Source organism: Mobula birostris, chromosome 5 (assembly GCF_030028105.1).
Source record: "Mobula birostris isolate sMobBir1 chromosome 5, sMobBir1.hap1, whole genome shotgun sequence".
NCBI lineage: Eukaryota > Metazoa > Chordata > Chondrichthyes > Myliobatiformes > Myliobatidae > Mobula > Mobula birostris.
Window position 1 is genome coordinate 179,575,887 of NC_092374.1, and position 18,844 is coordinate 179,594,730.

Genomic DNA, 18,844 nt, shown 5'->3' on the forward strand with positions numbered 1-18,844 from the left:
TATATGTTTTTTTGATAGAATATGCTTCTTTGAATTGTGGTACTCACCATTTTTGAATGTTTGCTTGCTATTTTGAATGTTTTGGACCATGGCCCCAGAGGGATGCTGTCTTGTCGAGCTGTATCTATGTATGGTTTGAATGATAATTAAACTTGAGTTGATTTGAGTTGAAAATTAAAATAAGAAGGAAATGGAAATGAATGAGAAAGGAATAGTTGGCAACATCTATGCCAAGACTTATGAACAAGGGATCGTATATCATAGATGCTTTACTGTGTATTTGCTTTGGGTACACCTTTGTTGTCTAGAGACCTGTGAATCTTTACCAGTTGGACGTTTTGTTGTTTGATCCTAGATCCACCTTGAACCAGAAGATGGGTCGGAGATTTCCAGGATGGAGGAGCAGGATATCGGCTGCACTTGTGAAAAGTGCAGCAGCACCGAGAGCACCTTGCACTAAAAGACCAGGTACTCCCCAGTCACTGAGAGGGAGCACCTCTCTCTCAGCTCCCTCCTAACCAAATTCCCAGCACCCTCCTGTCGTCAGACCTACGGGAAGAGGACAGAGGACCGGTTAGGCCAGTTGTGGAATATCTCAACTGGATATGTGGGTGTGGCCATCGATTTATCTCCCACAACTATGCAGCAAGCTTGCTAAACCTGTCACCCGTATATGTCTTTTGTTGCCCGTAAGTGCTATTTAAAGTTAATTGGAAAATATCTTCATATGGATAACGAAACTGATGAACGAAACAGAAAGATAACTTGCCAACTTCTTTCCAGTTGCCAGAGTAGGAACCAACGTCAGTACTTGCAGAGGTCCCGGACGACGCCACTTGCATTGCGGACAATTTTGGGGTTTGCTGAAAGCCCAGATCAGAGCTCCCAGCAGAGGGATTAACATCAGCCCAGTGAGGTTCAGAGTCTGACCCACCTGCCGATAGTGCAGGCATCTCATACCATCATCGATGCTGCAAACCCCTTCAGCCGTAGACGGTCGCTAGAGAGAGCAGTAAGTGAAACATGTTCACATCCAAGGGAGTCTGATGAGGGTGAGCATGGACCCAGTTTTGTGTGTGTGTGTGTGTGTGTGTGTGTGTGTGTGCACGCGCACGCACCCTGTTTACTGAATGATATTAATTCCTCCATAGAAATCTGCATCCCATTGTTTTATTGTAGTCAACACTTTCATATCAATGTTCTATTTAACATTACAATGCTGTTCTGTGTGGTAATTTGCCAGGAATAGAGGTCCTGTTCTGGAGGGAGAGGTTGGCCAGGCTAGATGTTTGCTTCTTGGACAATAGCAAAATGAGGGGCGATGACTGTCAGGATACAGATCGATTGAGTGAGTGGGTGAAACTTGCCAAATATGGAACATGTCACTTACTTTTCTGACAGGAATCAAAGGTCAATTTTATTTTAATCTGAACATGAAGCACAGAAGGACATTCTTGTATCTGAATTGCAATAAAGTAGCAGGTCACTGCATCAAGTAGCTAAAAAGCAAAAGCTATGTTAGCAAAGGTAGAAATAGGAACAGCATTGTCCAAATTACGCAGTGCATTGTTGAGATGGAATAAGAATCACACCTGAGCATAGTTCTGGTCCCCTTACCCAAGGCTACAGTAGCATTGGTGGTAGTTCTAAGGCAATAAACCAAGGTAATTCCTATGATAAAAGGATTACTCATCAAGAGAGGCTACGGAGATTTGCTTTATATTCCCTGGAGTTTAGAAGAATGAGTGGTGTCCTTATTGAAATATAGGATTTCAAAGATAGGGGAATTAAGGCGCTTTCACCTCATCATGCCTCAGAGTCTCGAACAACTCAAGACAAGGGAGGAATGTAGCAATTTCTCCTCGCATGAGGTGACGAACCTCTAGAATTCTCTGCCCCAAAAATCAGAGGATTGAGAGCTCGGAGAATCAGACACTGGGAAGTCGTGGAAGATCAGCAGTGCTAATATTGGACAGTTGTGAAGGCTCAAAGAGGACTATTGCTATTGTCTTGTGCACAGATGCTCAGAGGAGAAGGGTTGTCAATTTGAGAAAATTGTTCTCCGTGATGCTATTTTCCGATTGGTCTCCATATTCTGAAATTTCCAGAATTCCCTTCAAATTACAGAAAACTACAAAACATCATAAAAATGTGCGAAATTTCCCTGGATCCCATCAAAACGTACTTAACTCCATCAGGACTGAACAGAATAGACACAGGAAGAATGGGCGAAAGCCTGGCAAAGTATATAAAGAGTGAACTACTTACGAGTGAGATTAGGAGAATTTTCTTGTCCAAGATCATGGCGAACCTTTTGAATTCAGTTAAAGACAAATAATTAAATATATTAAAGAAGGAAATAAATTACATTTAGAGTGGTTTCCAAAGCAGCCAATCAAGAGGCAGGAGAAACGATTCACAAGCGACTGCAGGCATTAGAATCTGTAGGAAAATATTAAAAAATAATGGCTGGAAGAACTTATGGACTTAAGGTCTAACCCTATACAATAAAGTAAAGTATTAGCACAACTTGAGTTACTATGATCCTTTGCACTTGTTAAGCCAAGCTACAAAGCAACAACATTCACCCAGAAAGCATTCTCATCTGAATTAGTCACTTCTGGTATTTTCAGCAAATGCCCTCATGTGCAGAGGGTCTAACGTTTGAGCATGTGGACGGAAGTGTGTACACTATGAACTCAGCCAGCCAGGCAGCATCGCCTGGAGGCAGAGGAATAGTTGAAATTTCGGGTCAAGACCCTGCATCAGAACTGAGACTATAGAGGGGAGGCGGAGGGGAGGGATAGGATTTGGTAGGGATAGGTGGTGCTAGCTGAGGATGGGAGTTTGAGGTAGAACAGAAGCTACTAAAAAGTGGAGACAACAAAGGCCTGTATGTTCTGGAATCTGATGACTAAGGAAGGTGATAAAAATCAGATCAGGCAGTACAAAATAGGCCTGTTTCCTGCTGCTGTCCTGTTTTGAGATCTGTTGTTGTCGGTGCTGCTGCTTGTGGTTTTCTGCTGACCATTGTGGACAAACTTTTGTTGTGCCAGCACGTGTGGCGACACTTGTGGGCTGCCCCCACCATATCCTTTGGCGTGTTGATGCAAATGCACGTTGCATCTTATGTTGCGATGAACACGTGGTAAGTAAATCCGAATACGATTTTGAGAGGGAATGTGGAGAATTTGGGTAGTGTGGGGCTTGTGGGGGGGGGGGGAGAAGGTGGAAAGAAGTAGGGTAAGGTATAAGATAAGGAGAGACATTCCCTGAAATTGCAAAATTCAGCTTTCCTATTATCTGGTTGTAGTCTACCAAGCAGAAAATGTGACATTGGTCTTAATGAAAATCAGCACCTCATATTTTGTCTAGTTAGTCTACAAACAATTTAATTTAAGGGTGTTTAAAATTCAATTTAACAGAACCTATTATGGCTTGACCTCACCAGTAGAGAAAATAGCAAACAAGATGGACTTTAATGAACTAACCAGTGCTCGGATACAGTAATATCAGAGCTTTACTTATCCTGAGTATGGTCTCATTTATGTAGCCTCTAAACCATCCTGATTAGTCAACCTTTTTAATATTCAATGCCATCATCCATTTCAGGTGTTTCCAGCTCTTGGTGCAGAGATGAGTGAGATCATGCAAATGGCCTCTCTCGGCCGTCCATTCCAGTTGGGAATGCTGTACGACTGCCGGGCAGACACTCTGATCCCAGGTATTGGAACTTCAGCGCATAAATTAGTAGTGATTAGCACAACGTGGTAGATTCAGCTCACCAAGCTCAAGATAGCGATCAGAACTTTAAGTTTCAATGTAGCTACACAAAGCGAAAAGTATAGTCTTGGAATTAACTTTCAAAAATTTGGTAAGGGTGATTTCAAAACCATACGAGAGCATCTGTTAAAAGTAGACTGGGAGCAGCTACTTACAGGTAAGTCCCTAGCAGACAAGTTGGAATCATCCAGAAAGGAAGTAATCTAACCACATCAGCTGAGAAGTGGAAAGTTGGGGACATTAGGTCCAAGGAACCATGGATGTCCAGGGAAGTTCACTGTGGATGAATAGAAGCACATGGCAGGAATATAGAACTGAGTAGAGGAGTGGGTGTAGGAGCCACAGCAGAAGGATAGAGAGCATAGTGAGCAATGCACTCGAGATCGACAGGGAAAAGAGGGGCACAGAGTGAATAAAAACAATGAGGATACAGGATGGGAGGATAGCAACAGAACAAAGAGGTCCGTTATCAAGTCTGTTCATGGAGCTAGTGTATCTGTATTCACTGAAGAGGATATGATGGGGGAATTTAGTTATTATGACTAAATAAAACACCTTGACATCCTCCAGCAGTTTGTTATCTTGCTCCAGAGGAATAATTGATTCCATTAGTTTAGAATTCACTCCAAAATACACGTTGTGCGGAATATTAACCTGTAGAATGAATATCATTCACTTTGATTAATTACACAATTTACCTCTATTTTACCATTCCATTGTGGTTTTACTCTGTAGATATCACTCTGTGGGACCTACGGACATTGAAAAACAACCTCAATAGAGGAGGTCAGTTCAGCACTGAGTTTCACATCATTGCATCGGACTCCTGGGATGAGAAAGCCGCTGCGCTCAATGTGTCGGGATCATTGAAAGTAAGTCTCCTCTGTGGATTAGTGAATGTGAAGGGCTCTGCAGAATACCTCAGTGACACAAAGAGATCAAAGCAACAAGCACGGGTTACTCTTCAGTACAAAGCAACAACCAGGTTTGAACAACTGACACTGAGTCACTTACAGAGGGAGAATATAATTTACCCGAGTGTGTTTGACGAGGGGTCAGCAACCCATGTCGTTACAGCCGTGCTGTATGGGGCCCAGGCTTTCTTTGTGTTTGATCAAATGGTTTCTCCAACAGAAAAACTGCAGGACATCCAGCGTGATATGGAGGTGATGGTTAAACGTCTCCCTAAGATTCCGATTCAGGGTCGAAGTTCTCTAAAAATGACAGAAGATCAAAAATCTAATGCTGAGAAATTTAGCTGCACCTTCTATGGGGATTTCTCACTGAAGAACAATCCCACCACATTCCAAGATGCCATCAGTACCTATGCAACCCTCCCAAGCTTACTTGGACCACATGGCGAGCATGCAGTGCCTGTGACAGTCTGGCTTTATCCTCTCAATAAACTGGACTCAAGAGCTGCTCGGCTGGTGAGGGAGATAAGTGTGGGTTTGGTCAATCGCTGCCAGCGTGTCCTGGAACAGCACCATGAGGCAATGAGGAGAAGCAATGATATGGTGAATGATGGTGTTGTCATTCAATTTCCTGAAAGTCGGAGACAGGATACTCCAGTTCCGTGATATGTGTCAGAGATACAAGCTGGTTTTCCAGCGGAACTTAGTGAGAGTTTTGCCATCCATCCGAGCAGGTAAGGAGGATGAATTGTTATTGGGAGACATCCTGAAGAAAAGGGACCAGTCACCATTCAAACACCAGTTACTGATCAGATGGCTGGATGACAAGGAAAGGGAGATGATGATAGTGAGACATTACCTCAATTTATTGAAAGGTATTCCTGTTCTGAAATCAGTGAGTGAGTTGCTTCAGGAATTGAATAATCCAGCAATAGACTATGTGGTCTGCTTCTCATTTACAATGCTGCATCAGGAGGATCTCTATCTGTCAGAGGCAAAGAACTACCTCCAGTCTCACACAGCTCAGAAGATGCAGCCACCTGATGCTGCTGCTGGATCCTGTGGAACACGACACAGCGAGCAGTGGTTTAACTCACAGGTTGTACAGCAAAAGATGAAGGAACAATCTCAATTATTCTTGGATTTTGCCACTGCCAACAATGCAGCTAGGAAAGTAAAATTCCTTGTTGCTTCTGTGAAGAATAGCAGCTACATAGGGGCATCTATTTACCTGTATGAGGGAGTGTGCATAAAGACCCAGTGCTTTAAGCCCCCATCACAGCCTGAGAGACCTGTGGCTTGTGGAGCAACACATGACAGCGTGACACTGCAGTTACAGCCTCCCAGACATGGTGCCTGTGGGATCGTCAGTTACAAGGTAGAGTACCGAGGACCCCGGCAGGAGGAATGGATCACTTTGGATACACCTGACAAATCCCACTCCTTCACAATATCTGGGTTACAACCACAGCAGGAGTATCATTTCCAATACAGAGCAGTGACCGAGATTGGGGTCAGCCCGGTGAGTGAAAGCTGCACGGTCCTCACACATCCTACAGGTACAACTGGTGAAATGATCTTCCAGAGTGGTTCACCGAACTCAGCACTTGCCCGCAACAGAAGAAGTCATGTTGGCACTCATGTTGATTACTTTCAGAAGATGCTTCAGCAAGACAGAGATAAGGGACATTGGTCAAACAAGGAACATAGACCGGGGAAAGAAGTACAGACAACAGTCGCTTCATGTTATAATAAATCAAAGACAATCTATCGAGTCCACGTGTCCGCAGACTGCAGAAAAGCAGGTTCTAGTGCAGACAGTAATGAGCTTCCAAGAGAAAGACTGAATGAGCCAAACAGGCTGGCCCAAAAACTTCTCAGACAAACTGACTTAATATCAAGAGGAGACCCTTCAATTTACCTGCTGAAGCTACAGAAGGAGGTATTTGATCAGTCCAAGCAACTTGTGAAATGCTCCTTTGGAAAACCTAATGCAAAACAAACAATGAAAACAATTATGGTTCTGGGAGCAACAGGGTCAGGAAAGACGACCCTCATCAATGGGATGATCAACTACATCTTGGGCGTGGAATGGGAAGACAACTTCAGATACATGTTAATACATGAAGAGACAGGAAAATCCCAGGCTGAAAGTCAGACATCCTCCATCACTGCCTACCAACTTTACCATCAGGAAGGATTTAAAATTAATTTCTCGTTGACTATCATTGATACACCAGGATTTGGAGACACTCGGGGGATAAGCCGAGATCAATTGATCACTGATCACATCCGAGAGTATTTCACCTCCCCCCAGGGGGTTGATCAGATCGATGCCGTGTGTTTTGTTGCTCAAGCATCATTGGCTCGCCTGACACACACACAGAAGTATGTTTTTGATTCAATACTTTCTATTTTTGGCAAAGATATTGCAGACAACATTCAGATACTGGTGACATTTGCCGATGGGCATCATCCCCCTGTTCTGGAGGCCTTGAAGGCAGCTGAGATGCCATGTCCCAAAGATAAAAATGGTTTGCCCGTACACTTCAAGTTTAACAATTCTGCCGTATTTGCCCAGTGTCCGGCCTCTAGAAAATTTGCTGAAAAGGGGAGCTGTGATAATCAAAGGGAAGTGGAAGAGAATGATGATGATTTTGATGCAATGTTCTGGATGATGGGAGCAAAGAGTATGAAGAAATTCTTCTCAGCTCTGAACAAGATGGAAACAAAAAGTTTATCTTTGACCAGAGAGGTATTGATGGAACGTAAGCAGCTGGAGACTACAGTGGAGGGGTTGCAGGTTCAGATCAGAGTTGGCCTGACCAAACTGGAGGAACTCAGAAAAACACAACAAGTTCTGAACCAACACCAGACTGAGCTGGATGCAAATAAAGACTTTGAGTATGAGATTGAAATTACACTTCCAGAAAAGCATGACATCAGCAGCACTGGCAATTACATAACCAACTGTCAGAAATGTCACTTTACCTGCCACTATCCCTGTCATGTTCCAGATGACACAAAGAAATATAAGTGTTCAGCAATGAACAGGATTGGGAACTGTACTGTCTGTCCCCAAAAATGTGTCTGGAGTGTTCACTTCAACCAGAAGTACACGTTTAACTATGTAACCAAAAAGGAGAAGAGAACATATGATGAGCTGAAAAATAAATATCAGATGGCCTGTGGTGAGAAGATGACACAAGAAAAAGTCATGCAGACCCTTCAGCAGGAGTTAGCTAAGGTTGAAAATGAAGTTCTGGGATTGATTGAAGAATTAATGCACAGCATTAGTAGACTTGAAGAGATAGCTCTGAGACCAAACCCATTATCTACCCCAGCTTACATTGAGCTCCTGATTCAGTCTGAGAAAGAAGAGGGAAAGCCTGGGTACATGGAAAGAATTCGGGCACTGCACGCAGTCAAGGAGCGGGCAGAGTTAATTGAAAATGTTGTCAACACCGATTTATTATCAGAACAATGGAAGCTAAAAACAGGACAGGAAAAAAGCACCAGAAACTATATTAAAACTGGAGTTTCTATGTTTTGTAATTGGATCACTCACAATAAGTGACCAGAAAATATTCCAGTTGTTTCCAAATTGGACAGTAGATGGTTTGCTCATCCAAAAAAACAAATTACTGATTCTAATTTGCTCTCCTCTCCTCCTTTAACAGCCCATATTAATTTATACCACATCTTCTTTCATCAACACTTTGCCCCTCACCCAGGTGGCTGACACACCATCACTCAGGTCTACTCGTAGCTAGAAGCTCAACTGCAGTAGCTTCTCTTCCTAGTCCTATAGTGGCACCTGTGGACTGTCCCAAGAATCAGTCTATATTCTCTCCTGTTCTCTATTGATATGCCGGCCCTTGGAAACAACGTCTGAATCACAATGTCCATTTCCTCTGTAGAAAGGCTGCCCCAGCTCCACCCCTCACCAATCCCGACTCTCTGTGCTTCCAGATGACACAGTGCTGGATGACGGGAAACTTCCTCCCAGCTCCTTTCTTCTCAAGGGGCATGGTCAGAGTCTGACCCACAAAGTAGTGGGTGGAGTGAATCAGTCCCAATAAATTTTAAAGCAGAGAAATGCAAAATGGGAAAAAGAAGAAAATCATTTTCATCTATTGTCAAAGGACTTAAGAGGCTATTCAGCCCACTGCACCATTACTGGCTTTCAAAGCCACACCATTAATTCCATTTCATCACATTTCTGGTAATCTAATTTTGGTCAAATGCCAAACAAGCTACTCAGTCTGACAGAAATGAAACTGAATAAAACTGCAGGTGCTGGAGAAAGGGTTGCCAATGTTGTCCATAATTACCTTCAGAGACATTACCAGGGACTTAAGAGTTTGTATGCAGGGAGCATCTGCTCAGAGTGGAGAAGATTGTATCTTCCTGGAGGATTAAGTCTTTCACCTCAATGTTCAATGTCATGGTTTAGGCTCAGAGCCTCTCTATATGCACAGCTGACTGTCCCACATGACTGTGTCCCCTGTCCAAGACTCTTTAGGATGTGCTTCAACTTCCACCTCAAGTATGCCACTAAAGAACTGGAGGAGAACTGTAGCCTCACCCAAGGTCAATTGGGAACTGTTCAACCCCTCACACCTCAAAGACAAGAACTAGAGGGTATCTCAACCTCACCAAGACTCAACCATTGTTGCCACAGTGGTGATGGCTCAGAGGAACTCCTCACCTCACCGACACATGTTATCTAGAGCTCTCATCATCCTTGGAAGGACCAATGAAATGGAGCAGGATGTCACCAAGCTCCCAGCTTCAACCTCCCTGCACTTATTGCTGAGGGAACAGCACCTGTGATATCCTGGAAACCATTATCAGATGGATCATGGGGGAAATCCCAAGGACCTTCCCTGTGAGGAATCAACCTCAGGGAACAGTCCAATCAGGTGCCCCCACCTGCACCTGATACTCACGAGGGGTTGGAAAACTAGTTAAATGAAAAGATTTGTGGATCAGCTGAACTTCCCTTGTCCCTGATGCAATGGATTGAGCGAGCTCCACATGTACACTCATATCCCTGGGAATGTACAAGATACATTCTAAAGCATGGAGTTTCCAATTTTATGTTTGTCCTGTCAGCGAAACCTCATTCTATCTCCCGAGGCTGGGCGTAAAAAGATTGATTAGATTACGGGCTGATGCTGCCCATCGGCTCACCTGGGAGTAGAGGCAGTGTGTCTGTATGTCAGCCAGAATGGGAATGCAAGTCACCTCCTCACCTCCTCCTGCCCCGCTGTGGCATCTGTCCAGCCTGCAGCTTCTGCCAAGCAGAGTGGAGAAGGGCAGAGTTTTCCCTGAGGCTCTCACTCCTCCCTCCCCTCATCAGGGAGATCACTGCACCTGCCTTAATCACCTTCTACATAAAGACCTGCAGGGTAGCAGGAAATCCCCTCTGTACACTCTTTACAAGATAGAGTCAGCCAACACTGAATCAGGCCCGATGGCTCTCGATGACCATGGCAGTATCCTCCCTATCAATCTCACTGTGTCCATGGCAACTGTTAAGTATTTTCCCTGTCAATCTCATTTGATCAATCCTTGCTTTCAGCCTGCACTCTTCTGTTCCTTAGTATCTCATTTAGCTACTTGTTAAATTCTGTGAGAGTCTCAGCCTCCATCACCTCCCTCAGGCACAGTGTTCCATATTGTAACCACCATCTTGGTAGAAAGATTCTTCCTCAGATCTCCTCTGTTTTTTTACCTTAAACATGCACCCTCTAACGCCAGACACTACTGCTCCAGAAAATGTTTATCACTATTTACCTCATCTCTGCTCCTCAGAATTATGTATGCCTCAGTCAGGTCCCCACCAAGCCTCTTCCTCTCCAAGGGGAACAAAGCCTCACTGCTCAGTGAGTGCTAATGACTGAAAAGTTCCCTCCTAGCAACCTGGTGAATCTGCCCTGCACCCCTGTCTTGTAAAGGGCACACAGTACTCCAGCTGTTGCCTGAACAATATTTTATCAACTGTACACTAATCTCGCTTTCCTGGTCATTTTTGACCTGATGTATGAATGCAGATATCACTGTTGCCTTCTCCACTGCCTATGCAACTGATTTTAGGGATCCTTCTACATGACCACAAGGCTTTTCTGTTCCATAGTAATCACTATAGTGCTACATGCACTGTGTACATGCTCACCTTATTCGTTCTCAGAAACTGCATCACCTCACCCTTAGGCCACAAGACCATAAGATATAGGAGCAGGATTAGGCCATTTGGCCCATTGAGTCTGCTCTACCATCACCGTTGCTCCAATTTTCCTTTCAGCCCCAATCCCCTGCCTTCTTCCCATATCCCTCCTGGACTAATCAAGAATCTGTCATCTTCTGCCTTAAATATACATAATGACCCACCCTCCACAGATGCCTGTGGTAAAGAATTCCACAGATTCACCACTCTCTGGTTAAAGAAACTCCTTCTTATCTAAAAGGACGCCCTTCTATTCTGAGGCTGTTGTCTAATCTTAGACTCTCCCACCACAGGCAACATCCTCTCCACATCCACTCTATCAAAGCCTTTCACCATTCGATATTCACCATTCATCCTGACGAAGGGTCTCGGCCCAAAACGTCGACTGTATCTCTTCCTAGGGATGCTGCCTGGCCTGCTGCGTTCACCAGCAACTTTTATGTTTGTTGCACCACTCGATAGGTTTCAATGAGGTCACCCCTCATTCTTCTGAATTTTAGTGAATACAGGCCCAGAGCCATCAAACGCTCTTCATATGAAAAGCCATTCAACCCTAGAATAATTTTCGTGAACTTTCTTTAAACCCTGTCTAGTTTCAGCACATCACTTCTAAGATAAGGGGCCCAATCCTGTTCACAATTTTCCAAGTGGGCCTCACCTGCGCTTTATAATGTTTTATAAAGCTGTGGCAAATTCTGCCTCTTATCCCTCTGCCCATGTCACTAACAGTATACTATCACTACATATTACCAAAGGCAGTCCTGTTCACTATCAATTCATGGCAGGCCTCACAAACACAGTCCTCCATCATCTCCCTCTACCTCCTATTAGAAAGACCATTTTGGATCCAATTTGCTTGGGATCATAGGAGCTGTAACCTTATGGACTTGTTTTCCAAGTCAGAACTTGTCAAAGATTACAGCAACCACATTGTCCTCATCAATATTATTTGTTATCTTTTCAAAATGTTCATTGAAACTGGTCAAACACAATCTCAAACTTTTCTGACAATCTGTGACTAATCCCCAACTAGGCAGGCATAGCTGAAGTCTGTCTCTCAGACTTTTGTCATCGTTGTTACTGACATTACTCTCTCATTACCTGGTTTTTCACTTCTCAGATGACAGCAGCACATTTACTGCCATCCACTCACTTGGCAATTCACTTGTGAATAACAAACAGTATAATTCTCTGTCAGGGCAGTCTCCCACTTACCTCTGACAGCACCCTGGGATACAATTCAGCTGCCTGGTTTAGAAAGTATGCATTTATGATCAGAGATTAAGGGAGCTAGGGCTTTATTCTTTGGAGAGAAGAAGGATGAGAGGAGACATGATAGAGGTGTACATGATAATAAGAGGAATAGATAGGGTGGTTAGCCAGCGCCTCTTCCCCAGGGCACCACTGCTCAATACAAGAGGACATGGCTTTAAGGTAAGGGATGGAAAGTTCAAGGGGGATATTAGAGGAAGGTTTTTTACTCAGAGAGTGATTGGTGGATGGAATGCACTGCCTGAGTCAGTGGTGGAGGCAGATACAGTAGTGAAGTTTAAGAGACTACTAGACAGGTATATGGAGGAATCTAAGGTGGGGGCTTATATGGGAGGCAGGCTTTGAGGGTCGGCACAACATTGTGGGCCGAAGGGCTTGTACTGTGCTGTACTATTCTATGTTCTATGTTCTATATGTGGATAGAAACTTTAAGCTTACTACGATACATAGTACTACTTTTTTAAAGGTAACATGTTCTACAGAGAGGTTATTCCCTATGTTCAACTGTTCACAATATATTTATAAGATGCTTTGTAATTGTCCATAATCTTGTCCACCATGGACACTTTATGCCTGCACTTTGCCCTTCTTATTACTATTTTACATAAGATAGCTGGGAAGAGAGTACTCAGTTTTTATTCTCTATTCCCTTATTTATCTCACCCCTACCCAGATTGCCTTGCACGCAAGGCCAATTGGATTTGCTGTTCTTACCTTTCACCCTTGCAGGAATAGGCTGGCTCTGAACTCCAACTATTTCAGCTTTGCACAAATGTCACGTGTTAGATTTAGACTGGATGTCTATGAATTCAATCCATCACAGTAGAACAAGTAACATCCCAACAGCATGAAGACAGTGATACATCTCCTGAACCAAACATTATTCATTTTGGAGCAATCCCTAATTTTCACATGGACCTTCTGTTCTGATTAAATTACTTTGTTGTTTCTGCATATTAAAGTATGTAAACTTACCTGATAGATATTAACTTGCTAGAAACTTACTTACTCTAACAACAGCTAGTTGGCAATTAAACATTATAAATTCACTAAAGTTGATTAATGAACCCTATGTATAAGCACTGATCCACTTGTTGGGTACTGAACTTTCTTGATATCAGATTACTAGCAAGGGTTACCAAAGGATACAAATCAAGAAGAATGAACACTCCTATTGATTTCTAACCTGGCCAGCTCAGAATGAGAGAGAATATCAGGAAGAGAAAGGTGATGAGATGAGGTACGTGACCAGGAGAAAGGAACAACAGCTAAAGTGGCAGGGATAAGGGAGATGGAGTTGGGTGGGGGGGGAGAGAAGAGGGAAGAGTGGGGAGAGGGGGCAGAGAGGTTGAGAGGGAGGGTCCAGGGGGGGAGATGGGGAGTGGGGGAGAAGGAGGCAATAGGAAGACATGGAAATAGAGGAACAGCATGGACAAAAGGAATGCAGGAGACTTGATGCGGGGGCAGAGTGGCAATAGGGAGAAAAGGAATAAGAGTAGGTGGTAACGGGGAGACTGCCGATAATTGGAGGGGGACAAATAAATGACAAAGATGAAGAGGTGCTGAACAAAGAGAGGGGAGAGCAGGAATGGACAGAGAATGGGAAAGTTGCTGGAGGGAAGCAATAGGAAGAAACTGAAGATGAAGATATTGAACAATCCATTAGAATTACCACATCTCTTCCAGAACAAGGTAATCTGTATTCTGATAAGGTGAGCCTTAGCTTGTAGGTGTTTAGTAATGAAATAAAATATTCAATAAACTCATTATGCGTCTTATTTCTCTGAAAATATACCCTGAATTAAAATCCTGATCATCTTCAACTGATGTGAAGAGTCCAATGAGCCACAACATTATCCAGAAGAGCTTTGTGAAATAGGCAGAAAATGATAGTGGTAATTTGAGTCAAGGAAAAGATGACCGACAATATAAGGTACAGTATACTTGTTAGTTTTAATGCGGCACGGGATCCGTGATCAAAAGTACCAGCCAAGGTGTTGACAGTCAGGGTAATAAATACAAAGAGGAGCTGAACCTGAGATTGAGCAGCAAACAGCAGCTTGGCCCATTACGTGTCTGTGTAAAGGAGGATTTCACATTGAAATCTGCAAGCGCTGGGAGGTCCAGAAGGACAGAGCGGGAAGTGGTGAAAAGGTCAGAAAAGCAATAAGGGGATTGCCTGTTCGGAAGACTTTGTCTGAACGTGGAAGTGCATGTTGGACTGTCACTAGAGATAGAATGTAATGTGATTGTTCAATAAACGAATGCGGTGCCTTTACACCACCATGGCAGATCAGGGTAGTACACATGATAGAAAAAGGCACCGCTGACTACCTGTACGGGAGAAGCATTCCTCACTACACAAGGAAGCGGGGCAGAATGGTCCACTTCTGTTTCACCACTTCATAATCTTTAGACCAGTGGTCGCAATGGAAGATTTCCATTAGAACATCACCCGTCCCAGTAGGTTTCAGCAAGTCCTTAAGCCTCTCCAGTCTGAAGTCTTTTGGGAGAGACGTCACTGCTGTAATGAGGATCCATAAGTAAGATGGGCTGCAGATCTGAACCAGAAGGACAGATGAGCCCCCACCCGGGAGGCAGTCGGAAATGTCTCCACCGCAAGCGTTCTGTACTGACGTACTGATTAAACCAGAGCAGCAGTGGGCACGGAGAGAGACGCCAATACAGAGATGCAGAGGTCTAGGGGAAGGGGTGGGTTTGAAAAATTATGGGAGGTCTGAAGAAAGGAGTAATTGAAGTTTAAAAACGAAAGAGTCGCACACATGTTCACAGCTGTTTCTGGCGCTCAGGCCCAAACGGTGACGTCACAGCTCAGCGGCTCGGTGATTCGGGAGGACGTCGTTACCCTCCCCTTATTTGCCAAGAATTTTAAACCAGAGGAAACGTGGGAAGGGAAATGACTGAAAAACGTACTTGTTTTTGCACCATCATTGTGAGATTAAACACTAATTAAAATAGATCCTCTTAGGTCCAATGAAGTTCCCGAGTAGCGGGACCCAGTGTCCAGTTATGAGAGAGACCTACGGCTGATCGAGAGGGAGTGATCCGACTACCTGGCTTCTGGAAAGTGACTGGTTTGCAGAGAAACCAGTCACTCATCCTAGACTCAGCTTGCCATTGGCCAGAGCGTCATCATGCCCCGCCCACACCCAGCAATGTGCTGGAGGAATTCAGAATGTCAAGCAGCACTTGTAAACGGAAATGAACAGTCTGTTTCGCTTCGAGGCATTTCATCCGGACTGAAGGAGAGGGGCGATGTATAGTATAAGAGGTAAAGGGAAGGGGTAATACAGGTGAGGACGGGGCAGATGGAGGATATCGGAAATATCGACAGAAGACAGGCGGTAATAAAAGGAAACGGCTCTTAACGAAGACCCACAAACCCGCTTGTCCAGGTAGACCAATAGTGTCAGCTTGTTCCTGCCCCACGGAATCCATATCTGCATAACTCGACTCTGTTTTATCCCCCTAGTTCAGTCCCTTCCTACCTACATCTGTGACAGGCTCCGGGAATTCTCAATGATTTCAAGAACCCTGGCCTCCATCATCTTATTTTCTCTATGGATGTTTCAGTGAGTCCCTGTACACCTCCATTCCCCACCAGGAAAGCCTCAAAGCTCTCAGTTTCTTTCTGGACACCAGACCTGACAAGTTCCCCTCCACCACCACTCTCCTCCGCCAAGCGGAACTTTTCCTCACTCTTAATAATTTCTCATTTGGCTCCTTCCACTTCCCTCAAACATGGGCACTCGCATGGGTCCCAGCTATGCCTGCCTTTTTGCTGGCTACGTAGAACAGTCTATGTTCCAAGCTTACAGTGGTGGCCATCCCCCACGCTTCCTTTGCTACATCGACGGCTGATATGGTGCTGCTTCCTGCACCCATGCAGAACTCGTCCAACTTCATCAACTTTACAGTTTCCACCCTGCCCTCAAATTTACCTGGTCCATTTCTGACACCACCCTCCCTTTTCTCGATCTCACTGTCTCTATCTCTGGAGAAAGCTTATCTACCAATGTCTATTATAAAACCACGGACTCTCACAGTTAATTGTTACTTGTTACGACCCTGTTCACCACTTTCACCTACGCTGTTACTTGAAAACACGCCATCCGCTTCTCTCAATTCCTCTGTCTCCACTGCATCTGCTCTCAGGAAGAGGCTTTTCATTCCAGAACAAAGGAGATGTTCTCTTCTTTCAAAGAAATGGGCTTCCTTCTTTCACCATCAACGTTGGTGCATCTCTTCCATTTCACGCACGTATGCTCTGACCCTGTCTTCTCACCCTATTAGGGATAGGGTTCTTCTTGTCCTCACCTACCACCCCACCAGCCTCCACGTCCAACACATAATTTTCTGCAACTCCCGCCAACTCCAAAGGGATCCCACCACAAGCACATCTTTCTCTGTCCACCACAACCCCCCCCCCCCCGCTTTCTGCTTTCCTCAGGGATAGCTCCCTATCCAATTCACGCCTCCTCACTGATCTCCCTCCTAACACTTACCCTTGTAAGTGGAACAAGTGCAACACCTGCCCCTACATCTCCTCCCTCACCACCATTCAGGGCCTGAAACAGTCCTTCCAGCTGAGGTGACAGCTCACCTGTGAGTCTGTTGGGGTCATATACTGTGTCTGGTCCTCCTGATGTGGCCTCCAGTATGTCAGTGAGACCCGCTGTAGACTGGGGTCTGCTTCATGAGCACCTACACTCCGTCCACCAGAAGAAGCAGGATCTCCCAGCCGCCACCCATTTTAATTCCAATTCCGTCCCCATTCTGATAGGTCCATCCTTGGCCTCCTCAAATGTTGCAATGCAGCCACACTTTCTGTTTGGGTAGCCTCCAGCCTGATGGCATGAACATTGATTTCTCGAACGTCCATGAATGCCCCTTCCTTCACCATTCTCCATTCCTTTTTCCCTCTCTCACCTTATCTTCTTGCCGGCCCATTATCTCCCTCTGGTGCTCCTCCCCCCTTTTCTTACTTCCGTGGCCTTCCATCTTCTCCTATTAGATCCCGCCTTCTTCTGCCGTGTATCTCTTTCACCAATCAACTTCCCAGCTCTTTACGTCATCCCTTCCCCTCCTGGTTTCACCTATCACCTTGTGATTCTCTCTCCCCTCCCTCCACTTTTTAAATCTAGTCCTCATCAATAATCTAGATGTGGCCTAACTAGAGTTCTATAAAGCTGTAACTTCATGAACTTCGAACTCAATGCTTTGACTAACAAAGTGAAGCATGCCATATGCCTTTTAGATCACCCTATCAACCTGTGTAGCCACTTTCAGGGAGCTATGATCTTGGAGGTCAAGATCCATCTGCTCAACAATATTGTAAAGGTTCCTGCCCTTAACAGTGTACTGTGTCTTCACATTCTTTTTTCGTCTTTTTCGTGGTACTGGGCAAGGATAGACCATTTTCTAAATGGAGAGAAAATTTAAAAAATCTGAGGTGCAAAGGGACTTGGGAGCCTTAATGCAGGATTCTCTGAATATTATCTTGCAGGTCACTGCTAAGGAAGGCAAGTGCAATAATAATATTCATTTCAAGAGGATTAGATTATAAGAGAAGGAATGTGATGCTGAGGTTTTATAAGGCATTCCTCAGACTGCATTTGGAGTATTGGGAGCAGATTTGGACCCCTTATCTGAGAAAAGATATGCTGGCATTGAAGAGGGTCCAGTGGAGGTTCAGAAGAATGATTCTACAAATGAAAGGGTTAAATTATGGGGAGTGCTTGATAGATCTGGCCTTGTACTCACTGGAGCGATGTCCATTTATAACAAAGATGAGGAGGAATTTCTTCAGAAGGAGTGTATGACTCTGTGATATTGATTGCCACAGATGGCTTTGGTGGCCAGGTTATTAAAGCTGAGGTTGATAGGTTCTTGATTCGTCAGCATGTCTAAGGTTACAGGGAGAAGGCAGGAGAATGGAGTTGAGAGGGATAATAAGTCAGCCATGATGGAATAGTGGAATAGCCTACTTCTGCAGCTTTGTCTTATGGTCTTACAGTCTTATTAGGGTGAACCCATGGAAGGCTGTGGCTTTGAGATTGAATGCAACTGAAACTATGAATTCACCCACTTTGAATATTCTCTCCGCTCCCCCTATCCATTGAGAATACAATAAATAAGTTTTTAAAAATGTACCACTACACTGAAGTATCATTTCTACCCTGCTGTTGTAGGACTCGTATAGGGCTTCCTGTATGATAAAGATGAATGTCTGATCTTTCACTATCTCGCCATAGCCCTTGCAGTTTATTGGTCTATGTGCACCACACTCCTCTGCAAATGTAACGCAGTATTCTGCATTTTTCTATTGTACTACCTCAATGGACTTATGCATGGCACGCATATCTTGACAACGTGAAGATTTTCACTGTATTTCGGTGCACATGACAATGATGTATCAATTATTCAAATTACCAAATGCCATTGATGCAGGCATCGAAAATGGGCATGGAGACTGTGATTTAGATTATTTGAACAGAATTGTATTATAATTTATAATAACTACTTTAAGTTAAACTTTTCTATTTGTTCCTACACTCAGTGGCCATTATATCAGATATCTCCTGGCCACTGAGGTATATTAGTAGTCTGCTGCTGTAGCCCA

The 18,844-nt window shown here is 44.2% G+C and overlaps 1 protein-coding gene across 1 annotated transcript; it reads left to right on the plus strand.

Annotated features, from left to right (window-relative positions):
* The first annotated feature begins 525 nt into the window (after positions 1-525).
* LOC140198087 (uncharacterized) lies at positions 526-13,488 on the plus strand. The gene is given in 5 exon segments (XM_072258969.1): positions 526-689; positions 784-1,052; positions 3,613-3,724; positions 4,519-5,345; positions 5,347-13,488. Coding segments are annotated over 4 exon segments (3,873 nt in total). The 5' UTR covers positions 526-689; positions 784-1,046; the 3' UTR covers positions 8,275-13,488.
* The last annotated feature ends 5,356 nt before the right edge of the window (positions 13,489-18,844 follow it).